Raw genomic sequence first — 17,035 nt, forward strand, 5'->3', positions numbered from 1 at the left:
AGTGATTTATTTCTCTATCAAAAGAGTCATTATTTGAAATTGCCGTGACTAGCTTATGCCTATACATAGTATTGTTGCAGGGAAAAGGTAAATCCGTATCTGCCTGATATCCCTAAGTTCTTTGCACCTGTAGCAAAATAGACACAAATTATTTAATGAGGGAGAAAAAAAACAATACTTGGGATGAAGGAAGAAGAATTGTTCTGATTCTTAGATTACTGCCTTTACTTGACCAGACTGCTTCCCAAGGGCTTAATATTGACTGATGCTCTACACAGCTAATTTTTAGAGCATATCTTGTAATATGAGGAGCTCTTGTCACAATTTTTATTCTGTATTGATGGAGCATGATCTTTGAGATAAATAATCCCAGTCCTGAAATCATTAAAATTTCATATTGGATTGCTTTACTTTATTTCCTTTTTACCAGGCTCTTATTCCTAGCTTTTTTCTTCTCTCTCTCTCTCTCTTTTTACCCTTTCCTTTCCTTTTTCCTTCCCTTCCCTACCCTTCCCTTCCCTTTCTTCCCTTTTGTTTCATTTTCTTTTTCCCTTCCTTTCTAAATTAAACTCCTGGCAGTATAAAATAGAGGATAAGTTTGTGTGCCCTGGAGCTGCAGTGAATTCAAGTTCCATTTCAGTTAGTCACTAGTTATGGAGCTCTGGCAATCTGTTCCTCAGTTTTCCTCATCTATATGGTGAGATGATGATACCACCCATCTCCCAGGATGAATGGATACTGTAAGGTGCTTAGTACAGTGCTTGACTTACAGTAAGTACCCTATAAGCAGGGCTATTTTATATACTGTTTCCAGGGAACATGAGGAGAAACAGATATTGTTTCTTTATTGCCACCAATAGTTTTCAACATCATTATCATTATCAGGCTCCCAGAAAAATGTAATATTCCATTATTTAGCTTTGAAGAATACTTTTCTTAGTTCTTTTAATGTATGGTATTGAGAATAGGTTGTGAATATGATGATACTTATCTTGGGGCAGTCAGCTTTAAATCAGGCTGGAAATATTATTCAGCCTTCCAAGTTAGTGAGTGCAACAAGTGTTAGAGCCATTCACGACTTAATATATACCGAATATATGAGCATTTAGAAATAAGACCTGCTAATTGCTGTGGTAGATACATTCCTGTGTGTCCCAGTATTAATCCTATTACTTTTGACTCTTGAGTGATATATTATGGGAGTTTGATATCATTTAAGTTAGGTATTTTTATATCTTTTGGGTTTTGATGACTGAAACATTGATCATGTATAGTTTCATTAGATATATATTATGTATACTTACATACAGTACCTTTGTATATAATGTCAGTTTAGAGTTTTAATAGTGTTTTGGAATGTGCTGATCATTGTAATCACATTTAAAAATCATTTTGTAACAAAACAAACAAAACAAAATCTTGAAATTACCATTCCTTGGTTTCTTCCCCTTCAGTCCTGTGGTTTTTTTGTTTGTTTCCCCAGAAAATATTCCTGAGAAAGATCTTCATGGAAGACTTTATATCAACCGTGTTTTTCATATCAGTGCTGAAAGAATGTTTGAATTGCTCTTCACCAGTTCACGCTTTATGCAGAGATTTGCCAATTCTAGGAATATAATCGGTTGGTCTTGTGTTTATCTAATGATAAATATGGGAGAATTTTGTTATCCTTTAAGAGTTAAGCCTATATTAATGATCTATGTTGTCAGGGGGACAATAAGGCTTTGATTTTATTTTGGTGATATATAAACTGGTATTTAAGCATTTTGGTTAAATTTACATGTAAGCATTGACTAACTGTTCAACTAGTCAGATCCTACCTACAATTAAGATCAAACTCTTTGAAACTAAAACTCCGTTTATTTATTAATGTAGCAGTTCAGTTGGTTGAACCTTATTTAAAAGGATTCCATTGTGGAGCAGTTGGATTCTAGTAAGGTATAAACTTGTATACTCACTTTGCAAAATGGTTTGGCAGTAAGCTGAACATAAAAATTCTCTCTGACTCTGCAATTCTACCAGTAAGTATGTGTTCTTCAGAAATGGATATATGTGTGCTCTGAATGACTTCTACTATAGTGTTCTTGGCAGCATATTTATAATGGTCCCAAACCAAAACAGCCCAAATATCCACCAGTTACCAGAATGGGTAAACAAATTGTGTGTGTTTACAAAAAAGAATACTATATAGCAATGAAAAAAAGCAAACTCCTGCTGCTTTTAACAGTATTCGTAAATCTCACAGATTTAATGTTAAGCTAGAGAAGCCAGACACAAAAGAGTACATACTATGGTTTCTTAATATAAAGTTCAAAACAGGTAAAACTAATTTATGGTCACAGAATCAGCATAGTATTTACTGTGTGGAGTGTTGGGTGGGTAGAGAGTGGGAGGGAACTTCTGGGATGTTGGTAAAATCTATCTTGATCTGGGTGATGGTACACAGGTGTGTTTTCTTTGTGCAAATTCATGGAGCTATACTCTTTGATTGCAGTGACTATGGTATATCTCAATGAAAATACAAAAGATTCTAGCTAAGTAATTATTTATACTTATAAAAAGGATTCTAGGGCACCTGGGTGTCTCAGTGGGTTAAAACCTCTGCGTTCAGCCCAGGTCATGATCCCAGCATCCTGGGATCGAGTCCCGCATCAGGCTTTCAGTTCATCAGGGAGACTGCTTCCCTCTCTCTCTCTGCCTGCCTCTCTGCCTACTTGTAATCTTTGTCTATCAAATAAAGTAAATAAATTAAAAAAAATTAAAAAGGATTCTATGTGTTAAAAGTTCTATTTTGGTAAACATCTCGAATAAGCTTATAGTTCGTTTGAAACTGATTTTATCCTAAATATTCCAGAATATTTTATAAACTTTGGGAGCACATGGTTTAGCTTGCTATAATTTTATATAGCAAACAGTAGCAGCAGAGATTCATATAAGTTGAGTCATTTGATATAGTCAAAGAGAAAGTTATTCTACAGTCAATTTAAATATAGTTCATAATTAAGCCACTTTTTATTTTATTTATTTATTTATTTATTTATTTAAAGATTTTATTGATTTATTTTACAGAGAGAAATCACAAGTAGTCGGAGAGGCAGAGAGAGAGAGAGAGAGAGAGAGGGAAGCAGGCTCCCTGCTGAGCAGAGAGCCCGATGCAGGACTCGATCCCAGGACCCTGAGATCATGACCCGAGCCAAAGGCAGCGGCTTAGCCCACTGAGCCACCCAGGCGCCCCCACTTTATAAACCATTAAATATTATTGCTTTATGTGCAACTCCTATGTAAATATAATTATATTTGTAGATTATATCATTGATAGCTTTTGAGCCCTGTGATTATATTAAGAATTTCATGTTTAAAAAAATCATTTTTTCCCCCATTCTTTTAGTTTTAAGAATGCAGAATATTTGGGGGATACAAATTTTCTTCTTCCCTCAGTAGCTTATATTTGATATATCTCTTCTGAATCTATTTTGTATTTTCTTGCTATTCTTATCTGTCTAGAGAACTTGATATTTCAGAAGAGTTGGATATGTTATTTTTCTTAATATTCTAAGATGATGCCTGTTGATAATTGCATTGCCATTTTAATGGCTCAAAGTGCCATGAGGAACTAACTGGAACGAAATGAAATTTTTTTTTTTTCTCTTTCTCTTCTTTCCTTTTAAAAAAATAGATCTTATTTATTTATTTGAGAGAGAGAGAGAGAGAGAGAGAGAGAGCAGAAGGAGAAACAAAGGGGGAGGGAGAGAGTATCTCAAGCAAACTCCATACTGAACGCAGACCCCAACTCTGTGCTTAATCCCAGGACCCTGAGATCGTGACCTGAGCCAAAATCAAGAGTAGGATGCTTAACTGACTGAGCCAGCCAGGCACCCCTCAAGTTTGTTCTTTGACTCACAACTGTATTAGTTGTCTGATAGCATATCTAGCTTCAATATGGGTCACTACGTTTGCTATCAGAGGTTATAAGTGGCTTTTGGAAGCATAGGCTTCTGGCTAATTACAAGTATAAACAGTAATAGGAATGTTGCTATTTAGACCTAGAATTAGTCAGAAGGTTTGCTCCCAAGGAGATGATTTATGATTGCACACCATTCTGCTCTCTTCCTAACTTGTTATCTGGTAATCAAAGTTCAGTGTTTTGAGAGTGGGGTTCAAAGGCTTCTTTTTATTTTTATTATTTTAAAAACATTATTTATTGATTGATTTGAGAGAGAGAGAACAAGCAGGGGAACAGCAGAGGGAGAAGGCGAAGTGGGCTTCCTGCTCAATATGGGGCTCCATCCCAGGACTCTGAGATTGGTCTGAGCCAAAGGCAGACACTTAACCATCTGAGCCACCTCGGTGCCCCACAAAGACTTCTCTTTAATAATATTAAGAAATAGTTCTTTTTTAACAAAAAGATTTGTGTAAAGTCAGTTGTTCGTGGATTTAATCTAATTTAGCACTAAGATGGTACTATTGGATTTTTTTTTAATTAAGGAGCTTTTAAATAAGTATGTATTTAAATTTGTGTTTACAGCTGTGTGACACTACTTTTATAATTCAAAACTCAGTGTTAAGTCTTTCTATTCAGCTTTTTAATTTTGGAAATTATAAATCTTCAGAAATGTTGCAAGAATAGTATAATAAAACCCATATAGCCATTCCCAAGATTCACCAATTTTTTTTGGTGGCAAAATGTACATAACATAAAATATGCCATTTGAACTATTTTTTTTAAGGTTTTATTTATTTATTTGTCAGAGAGAGAGAGAGAGCAAGAGCGAGCACAGGCAGAGTGGCAGGCAGAGTCAGAGGGAGAAGCAGGCTCCCCGCGGAGCAAGGAGCCCGATGTGGGACTCGATCCCAGGACGCTGGGATCATGACCTGAGCCTAAGGCAGCTGCTCAACCAACTGAGCCACCCAGGCATCCCCCATTTGAACTATTTTTAAGTGTTCAATTCAGTGGCATTAAATACATTCACATTATGCAAACATCACTACCATCCATCTCCAGAACTGTTTCATCTTCCCAAACTGCAGCTCTACCTATTAAACCATAAGTCTCCGTTCCTCCTTCTCCCAGCTGCTGATGACTACCATTCTACTTTGTGTCTTTAAATTTGGCTGCTTTAGGTACCTCTTATAAGTGGAATCACACAATATTTTTTCCTTTGTGACTGGCTTATTTCACTTAGCATGTCTTCAAGGTTTATCTACGTTGTAGCATGTGTTAGAATTTCCTTTTTTTAAAGGTTGATTACTATTACATTGTGTATATATAGCACCTTTTGCTTATCCATTCATACATTGATGGAGTTTTGAGTTGCTTCTACATTTTAGTTATTGTGAATAATGCTGCTGTGAACAGTGATGTACAAATATCTGTTTGAATCCCTACTTTCAGTTCCCTTGGGTATAAACCTAGGAATGGAATTACTGGATTATGGGTAATTCTGTAGTTAGCTTTTTGAGGAATGGCCATACTGTTTTCCAAGTGGTTGCATCATTTTACATCCCCCCCCCCAGCAATATGTAAAGATTCCAATTTTTCCACATCCTTGCCAGCACTTATTATTTTCAGTCTTTGTAAAAATAGCCATCCTAATGGGTGTGAAGACTCACCAATTTTTAAAATGTTATTACATTAAAGGATTCATAAAGTATTCTGCAATTCCTGCTTTTTATTACTTTATTTCAGTATATCAGAATGACACATGTGTCCTTTGTATATTGTTGCCATTCTTCTTATAATTTCATCCCTAATTTTTTTCTGTCATGATGAGCTTTACGTAGGTACTGGGGGGCTTGATTATTCAAAAATATTGTTAATTATATGATATTCCGTTACATGATATTCAGTAGGACTGTTGGTGACGTTGGTGACAATATAAGTGGAAGGCATACTTTTATCCTTGTTAATAGTTGCTTTGTTAACAGCAGAATTCAGTGATATCTTAAAATTCTGTTGCTAATTAGCAATGGATTATTTGTATAATTTATTGAAATAGGCTGACATGATCAGAATAATTTTTGGAAAATTATTTTAGATTAAATTTTGTATCTTCTTTCGTATACAACTGAATAAATTATTTTTTACAGCAAATTCTGTATGTTAAGGTGCCTGGCTGCTCAGTCAGAAGAGCATGCAACTCCTGATCTTGGGATCATGAGTTCAAGCCCCACATTGGGTGTAGAGATCATAAATAAATAAATAGTGTGTATATATAATATATTACAGAATTTTGCATGGTAGATTCTATAGTTTGAGATGCTGTCATTTTAGCTCCAAGATTTTTTCAGATACTGAAAAGGCTGCTTTGGGGTCCTTCAAAAAATCTGGAAACCCAGGTGTATGAAAGAAGTGGAGTAAAATTGCCTATATCATAAAGCTTGCTTCATTTTGTTTGGATAATGGGTAATGGGTTAGTTAAAGGCATTTGTATTTTAGGATGTTAACAAATAGCAGTCAAGGGGCGCCTGGGTGGCTCAGTGGGTTAAGCCGCTGCCTTCGGCTCAGGTCATGATCTCAGGGTCCTGGGATCGAGTCCCACATCGGGCTCTCTGCTCAGCAGGGGGCCTGCTTCCCTTCCTCTCTCTCTGCCTGCCTCTCTGCCTACTTGTGATCTCTGTCTGTCAAATAAATAAATAAAATCTTTAAAAAAAAAAAACAAAACAAAACAAATAGCAGTCAAGCATACTAATTGCCTAAGTCCTTGAGTGCTAACAGCATTAGGTGATTTAGTCAAATCTTTGAAAAGAGTTCATGATGCGGTTACCTGTATATTCCTAGTCTTTGCCTTGTTAAATGATCTTTGCTGTATGGTGCAATATTCTAAAATATATTTCTGTTCAAAGTATGTTTTTACTCACTGTGTTATTATTATTTTTTAATAAATATATAAGTATATTTTGAAAGAGCACACAAGTTAGGGAGGGGCCAGGGGGAGAGAGAGGAGGAGAAGCAGACTCCCTGCTGAGCATGAGCAGATCCCAGTCCCCCCCCCCCCCAAGATCATGACCTGAGCCAAAGGGAAGTGTCTACCTGGCTGAGCCACCAAGGTGGCCCTCACTGTGTTATTATTAAGCAAATAAGAATTTTAACCAAGATGTTGCCACAAATACAAAGAGATTTTCTTACAGCTTTCTTAGTATAGAAAAGTTATATAGTTATTTATATTCCATAGCTCCCTCCTTGATTAAAGATTTTGACAGATAAGCTATTAACATTACATGATTTCTTATTAACATGATTTTTCCACAAGCTCGGATCAAGATCTTTTTTTTTTTTTTTTAACTTTTATTCTTTTTGAAGGTCTTGTTTTTATGTGATGGCAAATGTCTTTCAAGGTTTTGTCCTTAATAATGGGAATGTTAAAAAGTTGTTCTGTTTGTGTTTATAAGGCAGGTGCCATTACTTCTCTTTCCAGGTACTGGGAACTTCAAAATGAAGACTCCAGATGAAACAACTTTTAATTTGTTGTTAAAGTGTATTAATAGACAACAGTTTAGAAGTAAATGAATCAAGATGAGGAATATGTCATATACAAGAATAGTGCCTTCTGTTTGATTTTACTTTAGTGTTGAAATTATAACAGTCATAATGAAGTTAGGACTGTCCAAAAATAAAAATGGAAATAACTAAAAACTACTTCTTTCCATTGAGCATCAGGGAAATGCAAATAAAAACCACAAGGAGATATCACCTCACACCTGTCAGAATGGCTAGAATGAAAAACACAGGACATAACAAGTGTTGGCAAGGATGTAGAGAAAAAGGACCACTTGTGCACTGTTGGTGGGAATGCAAATTAGTGCAGTCACTGTGGAAAACAGTATGGAGCTTCCTGAAAAATATTATAAATAGAATTACTGTATGATCCAGTAATTCCATTATTGAATCTTTACCCAAAGAAAATGAAAGCATTAATTCAAAAAGATAAATGTACCCCCAAGTTTATTGCAGCATTATTTATAATAGCACAGATATGGAAGAAACCCAGGTGCCTATCAATTGATGAATGGATAAAGAATGGTACATATGTGTGTGTGTGTGTGTGTGTGTGTGTAGATATATATATAATGGAATATTACCCATCCATAAAAAAGAATGAGATTTTGCCATTTCCAACAACATGGATGGGCGTGGAAGGTATAATGCAAAGTTAAATAAGATGAAGAAAGACAAATACAATATGATTTCATTCATATGCGGAATTTAAGAAAACAAAAGAAATAACAAAGAACAAAAGAGACAAAAAGCCAGACCTAAATACAGAGAACAGATTGGTGGTAGCCAGAAGGAAGGTGCGTGGGGTGGGGATGGGTGAAATACGTGAAGGAGATTAAGAGTACATTTATCATAGGGACACCTGGGTGGCTCAGTGGGTTAGAGCCTCTGTTTTCAGCTCAAGTCATGATCCTAGGGTCCTGGGATCGTAGCCCCGCATCGAGCTCTCTGCTCAGCAAGGAGCCTGCTTCCCCCCCCCCCCCTCTGCCTACTTGTAATCTCTGTCAAAGAAATAAAATATTAAAAAAAAAAGTACATTTATCATAGGTAAAGTATAGAATTGTTGAATCATATTGTATACCTGAAGCTAATATAACACTGTATATTAATTTCAGGTGTACAATATAATAATAATATAATACAATATAATATATACAAAATAATATAATAATATAACAATATAATAAGACAAAAAAACCTACCTCTGATTCCATTTTAAGTCATACTCTTCAGATTTTTAGAACCAACTCTTTTTATGTTTGCTGTTATTAGATGTAGTGTCCACCCCTTGGAAAGTAGAACCTGGAGGTGATCAACTGAGAACCATGACCTACACTATAGTCCTTAATAATCCACTTACTGGAAAGTGCACTGCTGCCACTGAAAAACAGGTATGTCTACTCTGTCAGTATTCCAAAATATCATATGTGTGGGGCGAGAGAAGATGCCTGTCAGTCACCAGTTTACAAGACACTTTTAAGAAATAAGTGGCCAAAAAAAAAAAAAAAAAAGAGGGAGGAGAAACTGTCAGATTAAAAGAAGATTTAAGAGACATATTAACCAAACCAGCCCAATCCTAATTCAAACCAACCAACTAAAAATATAGTTATGAGATTTAAGGAATTGCTGATTTTTACATGTAGTAGTGGTATTGCAGCTATGCTTTAAAGAAAAGAGTATCTTTTAAAGACACAATAAAGAAATTATAAAGAGATACACTGGCATATTTAAGAATAAAATTATACTGATATCTAGGGTATCCTTTAAAAGTAATCTAGCCAGGCAGAGCATGGTGGTGGAGGGAGGGAGTGTGGGGTTGGGATAGGGACGAAGCAGGACTGGCAAGAGTTAATGTTGTTCAAGTTGGTTGATGAGTTTGTGAGGCTTCATTACACTTCATTTCTATTTTTGTGTATGTTTGAACTTTTTTTATAATAAAGGGTTTTAAAAAGAACAGTACTGGAATCCAGTTACAATTTGGATTGTTAGGGCCAAATAGGGCCTAATAGGGCCTAACTCCAATTGGAGTGAGGGCCAAATAACTAGAGGGCAGCAGTGGTGTATGGGAAGAGATTAGAAGATACTCTGTGCTCTCCTCAGTGGCCAGCGTGGCACTGACTGTATAGTGGAGTTCGTGTTTGACCAAATTGTATTGAAGTGTAATGTATCTGGTCTGCAAATAGAAAATATCTTAACATCTGAACTAGTTTTGTGGTTGTGGCTTTTGCCCAATGTTAAAAAGGACTTAAATTTTTTTTTCAAAAGATTTTCAAATATTTAAGAAAAGTTTGGTATTTTGATATTGGGGTCTTTGATAACCTTGAAAAGCCATGATTAAAATGAGGAAGGCTTGGTCATCAAATGCTCCAAATTCTGTTTTGGGAAAGCTGTGTTTTCTTTGGAAATCCTCTTCCTTCACTATTTTGGTGAAGGGTGATTGTTAAATTTTTAAGAATTTTAGAGTGGATCCTCACTTCGTTCAATTGAATTTTGAATTGTTCCCCTATCAGGAACATTTAAAATTCTTTGTAAACTAATAACATACACAAGAAACTATAAATTTTCTCTTTCTTCCTCAAACCTAAAAGAAAGAAAAAAATGACTATGCTATGAAATGGCAGAGAGGCAGCAAAATCTACTTCTGTGGATCCTATCTTCTCAATTCATAGACAGCACAGCCAACATGGAGGCTCTTCCGGTTTAGAAGGAATTCTAGTTATATATATATATTCTAAATTGGCAAGGAGTTTAATATATTAAACTTGTACATGCAAAAAATTTTTTAATCTTATTTTGGCAGACACTGTATAAAGAAAGTCGGGAAGCACAATTTTATTTGGTAGATTCAGAAGTCCTGACACATGATGTTCCCTACCATGATTACTTCTATACCCTGAACAGATACCATATCATCCGATCCTCAAAACAGAAATGCCGGCTGAGGTGAGCTATCATAAATGAGTGTTTTAGTCAGGCTAGGTGAGATTATGTTCTGGAACATACATATCAATCCTAAAATCTTAGTAGCCTTACACAACCAAGCTTTATTCCTTGCTCAGATTACATGTCCATGTCAGCAGAGGAATGGGGTTCCTCACTCAAGGCCACACGGTGATGAGTGCTTTGACATCCTGGAGCAACACAATCCAGAATATGTGTCATTGCTGTTGCTACAGGAAGAGAAAGTTGTGAAACTGTGTTCACAGTCCAGTGGCCAGAACTAGTCACAGGGCCCTATTTAATGTCAGGAGCACATTGTTAGCACATTGTTGCAATGGGAAATCAGAAATGGTTGCATCAAAGATAGTGAGGGGCCACCATGGGCTTTGCCTGGTCTTAGCTAATATAGTTACTTTCACCTAATTTATGACCACTAGAGATTTTTTTATAAAAGGCGTTTAGGAAATTTAGAATTTATTTTGAGACTTTATTGCTATTTAAGTAAAGAAAACTCAGGGCTAGAGATAGAAAAAAATGAAATGCCAAGTACTTAGAAGGAAAATTTCATGAAGTTATTAGCAGCAAACAGCAATTTTTTAAGAAGTCCTCATCAGTGAACAAATTTTCTTTTATGATCTAATGATTTTGAGTCTTTTTGGCTTTCCACTGAATATAATCTTACACTTAATTGCAATGTTAATAGAACTAAATTCTTTCCTTTAAAGAATTATTCTTCTTTCCTCCTTATTTTATTAGAGTTTCCACTGATTTGAAATATAGAAAACAACCATGGGCCATTATCAAATCTCTAATTGAAAAGAATTCCTGGAGTTCCTTGGAGGACTATTTCAAACAGCTTGGTTTGTAAATTTCTTCATTTATCTATTTTTGTAAAGATAGTATTTATTAACAAAACAGATTGATTCTTCATTTGGCTTCATAACTGGAACTAGTAGATGACGTTGGATTGACTCCCACTGAAGTGGTTCTAACTATACCCCACTTGGAATTTGAAAACTCTTAATTTTAATTGGTCTAACAAACACTTACATTATGTTTATTATATGCCAGATGTGTTTGTGTGCTTGATAAATATTAGTCCCATAGAAACCTGTGGGGTAGGTATTTTATTTTTTCCCATTTTACTAAAGAATAAATACTGAAAGAGAGAGAAGTTAAGTGACTTGTCCAAGATCACAGTTAGGAGCTATCACAGGCTCTTCAAGGAGCCAAGAAAGTGGACTGCAGTGAGAGACTGTGTAACTTGATCACAAATACGTACTTGTGCTCCTTGGTGTCTCCCCCCCGCCACACCCCCGCCCTGCCAGCAGTCCTTAGGAATGCAGTTTCCCTGGGCTTACGCAGGACCACTTAGCAATGGTAGGTATCATGTACATGTATGGATTTGGTGGCGATGGGTAGTAGACTGGGGAAGTGATATTGTTACGTTTGGATATTACTTAAAACATGACAAAAATATATATACATGACTATAAATTAATTCTTTTTTTAAAGATTTTATCTATTTATTTGACAGAGAGAGAGAGAGAGCAAGAGAGGGAACACAAGCAGGGGGAGTGGGAGAGGCAGAAGCAGGCTTCCTGCTGAGTGGGGAGCCCGATGCGGGTCTCGATCCCAGAACCCCGACCAGGATCATGACCCAAGCTAAAGGCAGATGCTTAATGACTGGGCAACCCATGTGTTCCAATAATTAATTCTGGTTAAAGAAAAGCAGGGTCAGTGAGTTCAGGGTAAACTAAGTCTTCATCATCTAATTTGTTGATTATTTTCCTTGCTCTTCTCTCTTGGCTATTCATTATTAAACTCCTAATCAGGAGCAAAGAAAATGAAATTCAAAAATTAGTTTGGCCACTGGATAATGAGCTTCTAATAAAAAATCTGGTGAAGGAAAGGTTGAAACAAATGACAAAAATGAGGTTTTTAGGTTGTTTGCAGATTTTCCTTATTAGGACTTACTTTTTTACAAACCCTCATTGAAAACTAGACCTATAATATGCTACTTCTTCCTTTGATAATGACAATCAGCTACCACAAAATATCTTGGAAGTCTTTCTAATGCGCCAATGTAAATGGGTAGCCTGTTGTTTTCATAACTGAAATCATTATGTTAATATTTAATATAGCACATGGTGAATTTGCTCTGATGATCCCATCATTTATTAATATAGATAATTCTTCCTAGAGTAGTGACCCCTCATTAGAGGATCACTTTACCCTCCAAAACTTTTTATTAAGAGTAAGGTTTGGATCTAGGCCATGAGAACTTAAGTAATAGTTAAAGTTACCAAGGCTTAAAAATCAAAACAAAACAAACCCCTAAAAACAAAACAACTCCTCCTGCCCCTGTATCTTATAGTTGAAGTTTCTCCACTGTCTAAAGCTTTCTTTTTTCCTTCTTAGAATCAGACTTGTTAATGGAAGAATCTATGTTAAATCAGTCCATTGAGGACACTGGAAAACTTAGTGGTTTGAGAAGGAGAAGGCGAACATTCAACCGAACAGCAGAAACAGTTCCTAAACTTTCTTCTCAGCGTTCTTCTGGAGATGTGGGCTTAGATGCCAGAGGGGATATTTCAGGTAACTGCTATCGGGTAAACAGAGATGGAAGATTATAGTTTACTTACATCAAGCGTAGTAGGTGTCTTATTTATAGACATGTCAGTTAGGAGGTCTCCCTTTTTCCTCTTCTTCTTTTTTTCCTTTTTCCTCTTCTTTTCTGATAATGTTTATCTGAGTTCTTTAAAAATAACTAATGTATAAATGTAAAGAAGCAGTTGCAAAATGGCAGGCATCTGGCCAGTCGATGTATTTTATGGGGCCTGTGTGATATTTTAAAAATTGGATGTTTTTATATGAAAATTCAGATCTGACAGTTCTGGACTCAAATTCCTTCACAGCAACAATCAGTCAGAGCTTAGTAGTAGCATCTCCAATAGACAGAGCATGTGCTCCCCAAGTCACCAGTCCCTACCACCGTCCCTGGCTGCTAGATGCTTCACTCAAGAATTTTTGACCTCGCATATTACGGACATTTGATTTCTACCCTTGAGAGTACTAAAGTGCTTGTATGTTTTTAATTCTTATGTACTCTCAGGTCCAGCCCCAAAAGTTCCAAAGATGGAATTTGACTTTTATTATCCCCACTTTCAATTTTGAAAACACTTTGTTTCAAACCTCTCAGAACTACAAAACTATCTTCCTTCTCACCCCTCTACTTACCAAAATTCCTCTTTTAAGGCTTATATCTTAGTGTGAATGTTTATCTGCTATTTAAGCTTAATAATATTTTAGTTTTGGAATTTAAAGTTAGGGCAACAGAGAACAGGTAGGATGATTAAAAAACTTTTTTAAGGGGAGAAGCATTGTACACAAACCCAGCTTAAACATTATTTGCAGAGATGGAACTTAGCTAGAGATCATACATGATACTTTGAATTTCTTATTTTAGAGCAAATTAATTTTTAATGTAGGCTGAATTTGCAAGAGTGTTGTAGTTTGTTTTTTTTTTTAAAGATTTTATTTATTTATTTGACAGACAGAGATTACAGATAAGCAGAGAGGCAGTCAGAGAGAGGAGGAAGCAGGCTCCCTCCTGAGCAGAGAGCCCAATGTGGGGCTCGATCCCAGGACCCTAGGATCATGACCTGAGCCAAAGGCAGAGGCTTTTACCCACTGAGCCACCCACGCGCCCCTGTTGTAGGTTTTCTTTTTGTGGATTTGTTTCAAATTAGTGAAGATATTAGAAATCAACAAAGGGTGTTGGGAATTTACATCAAGTTGTCTTTACAAATGTAAAAATTTTTTATCTAGTTCTTTTCAAATGAAATTAAATTTTAACCATTGTTAATCACAATCCTGTTTTAATATGTTTTTGTGTGTGATTTGCAGGAAAGAAAAAGGAAATGGAAAGCTATAACATTGCCCTTATTGTGGTGATGAGTATTTTGTAAGTATTTGTTTTGAGTGCTTTTTTTGCTTGTGTCTTCACATATCTTTTAATAGTTTCTAAAAGAATTTGGATTTGTATGTTATTGTGTAGAAATTGCCCTATTTAACTAATTTTGATCTATAAAAACATTAATTTTATATGCTTCAATCTGATAGTTTTTTATTTTCAGGGGAATTATTAAATTTGAGCAAATGCCAAGTACACAGCCAATAAATGTTTTTTAATTAATTAGTTAGTTAATTAGGTAGGCTTCATACATGGAGCCCAACACAGGGCTGGAACTCACAACCCTGAGATCATGACCTGAGCAGAGATCAAGCATCAGACGCTTAACTGACTGAGCCACCCAGACACCACTAATGTTTTTTTTAATTAATCTTTTTTCTACCATCATAGATTTTTATTGGAAGTTCCATAAACTTAAAGAGAATATTTATATGTAGCTGGTAAGATCCCAATAGTGTTATTTTGCAATATTTAATTAGACCAGTGATTCTTACCCTTTAAGATTACTTTCTAAAATGCAGACTTCTAGACCCCAGTCCCGGAGATTGAGTTAGTAGGTCTTGAGCAAGAATCTACTCAGGAAGACATACTTAGACTATTTTTTACACAGCTGAATTTGAGTATTGAGGTAGTCAGTTAGATTTAATTGAATTGGTTCTGACTGGGTGATATACTCTTGGTGAATATTTTTTGGAATGAAGCATACCAGCTGCTTTTTCTAAATATAGATTTCAGAATGTAGAAAATGTTTGATATACAAAAGGTTTTCATATGCTCCTTAAGTTGGTTTGCTATGACAATTTTGAATATTAAATATTATCTTTTATGGTACTATGCAAAAAATTTATAGTCAGATGTTGAAATGTTGATTTACATACCATTTCAGTTCTTGCTCTTACCTTAGGTCTCATTTTTAGCAAAATCCTCTTCTGGGCAGGTACAGATGAATACTGTATATTTTTAAGGGTAAGCCAACATTTTAACAAAAAAATAAGAGAGATATGATGCCACCTACATATTTGCATATATGAAAAATAAGAAATATATCCATCAATTGAAAGGCTGCTATGAGAACAAATAGAGCAATTTCATTAGCATGTAACATTTTATATATGACAACATTCATGTATATTTGGGATTTCATGTTTCCTTTGTCTAAGTTGAACTAGAAGAAATTTTTGCTGGATAGTAATTTAAAAAATTTGTTTTGGTTTTCCATAGGAGTAAGGTGCCTGTTCATATATGTAAGATCAAGTCTATATTGATCTTCATTTTTTTTTTTGAAGTGCAGCATTATGGGTGTATAATTGCTTAAGCTAGAGGCACCCAAAAATAGATCTGGAAAGCTTATCTGGTAGATTTCTAAGCTGGTGGTTGCACCTCAGGTCTGGCTGGGATTCCTCCCAGAGAAGAGACATATCAGGGACAATCCCAACCTTCTTTCTTTGAGGACTTGACTGTCACTGTAGTTACCTTTCAACCTTTTCTTCACTATTTAATACCTAAATATAATTATTTCATATAATAAAATAGGACTAACTGATTTAAATAGTAACAATTGGAAACTACTCTAGAACAACATACATTTTTAGAGTTTGGTGTGTCTATTCTATATGAGCCGAGCTTTAGGCCCGGACAAGAGTGAATTAACCAGGTATTATTTGCTCTGCCTAGTTTGCTGTTGCTAGTTCTGTTGAATGTGACACTGTTTCTGAAGCTGTCAAAGATAGAATATGCTGCTCAGTCCTTTTACCATCTCCACCTCCAAGAAGAGAGATCTTTGCAGTAAGTCTTTACCCCCAACCTATTATTATTTCAATAATTCTTTAGTTGTAGAAAACTTAATTCTGGTTTAGAGATTTGGATCTGCTAACTATTCTGTAGTCAGAAAGTTTTTTTGTTTATTTGCAAATTTATAGGACATGAATGGTTTTTAGAAATGAAAGATCAGAAGATATTCCCGATTTTTAAGTTTTTTTTTTTTTTTGCCCCCCAGTTTAGCCTCTGATATGGTGTCAAGAGTGGAAAATATTCAAAAGAAAAAAGACCAGGCCCATCGTTTAAAAGGAGTGCTCCGAGACTCCATCTTGATGCTCGAACAGGTACTGTAGGACTTAGTACTTTCATAGAGGTATGAACCAGCTGCTCCTCTGGTTGTGAGAAGAGTCACGATACCATTGTTTGAAGAAACTCTCCTCCTAGAGGCAACTACCCTTACCAGTTTCTGTATGATGCATTTTACATGTATAGTCACTTGTATTTTTTTCAAAATCAAAGCCTACTGTATACACTGTTGTATGCCCTCATTTTATAATTAGTAATATATTTTGAAGATGTTTCCTTATCAACATGAACATTTGACTCTTAAATAATGGTGGGGTTAGGGGTGCTGACACCTACGTAGTTGAAAATTGTGTATAACTTTTGACTCCCCAGGAACTTAACTACATATAGCCTACTGTTTAGCAGAAGCCTTACTGATAACACAGTCAATTGTTATTTTGTATGTTATATGTATTATATGCTATATTTTTATAATAAAGTTAAGCTAGAAAAAAGAAAATGTTATTAAGAAAATCATAAGAGAAAACACATTTATAGTGGTGTCCTGTAAAAAACTCTGT

The 17,035-nt window shown here is 35.4% G+C and overlaps 1 protein-coding gene across 5 annotated transcripts in view; it reads left to right on the top strand.

The window, feature by feature from the left end:
- Positions 1–17,035, top strand: part of GRAMD1C (GRAM domain containing 1C) — a 90,934-nt gene that overhangs the window by 67,903 nt on the left and 5,996 nt on the right. For 4 of the 5 annotated variants that reach the window (XM_004761415.3, XM_013060948.2, XM_013060947.2 and 1 more), the window contains 8 exons: positions 1,484–1,621; positions 8,768–8,886; positions 10,296–10,438; positions 11,192–11,295; positions 12,857–13,033; positions 14,345–14,402; positions 16,086–16,196; positions 16,408–16,513. In XM_004761415.3, the coding sequence (XP_004761472.1) occupies positions 1,484–1,621; positions 8,768–8,886; positions 10,296–10,438; positions 11,192–11,295; positions 12,857–13,033; positions 14,345–14,402; positions 16,086–16,196; positions 16,408–16,513 (956 nt within the window). The remainder of the gene's footprint in view (positions 1–1,483; positions 1,622–8,767; positions 8,887–10,295; positions 10,439–11,191; positions 11,296–12,856; positions 13,034–14,344; positions 14,403–16,085; positions 16,197–16,407; positions 16,514–17,035) is intronic. The other variant, XM_045088405.1, reaches the window with a different exon arrangement.

This window comes from Mustela putorius, unplaced genomic scaffold (assembly GCF_011764305.1).
Source record: "Mustela putorius furo isolate JIRA1106 unplaced genomic scaffold, ASM1176430v1.1 tig00003834_pilon_pilon_pilon, whole genome shotgun sequence".
Classification (NCBI taxonomy): domain Eukaryota; kingdom Metazoa; phylum Chordata; class Mammalia; order Carnivora; family Mustelidae; genus Mustela; species Mustela putorius.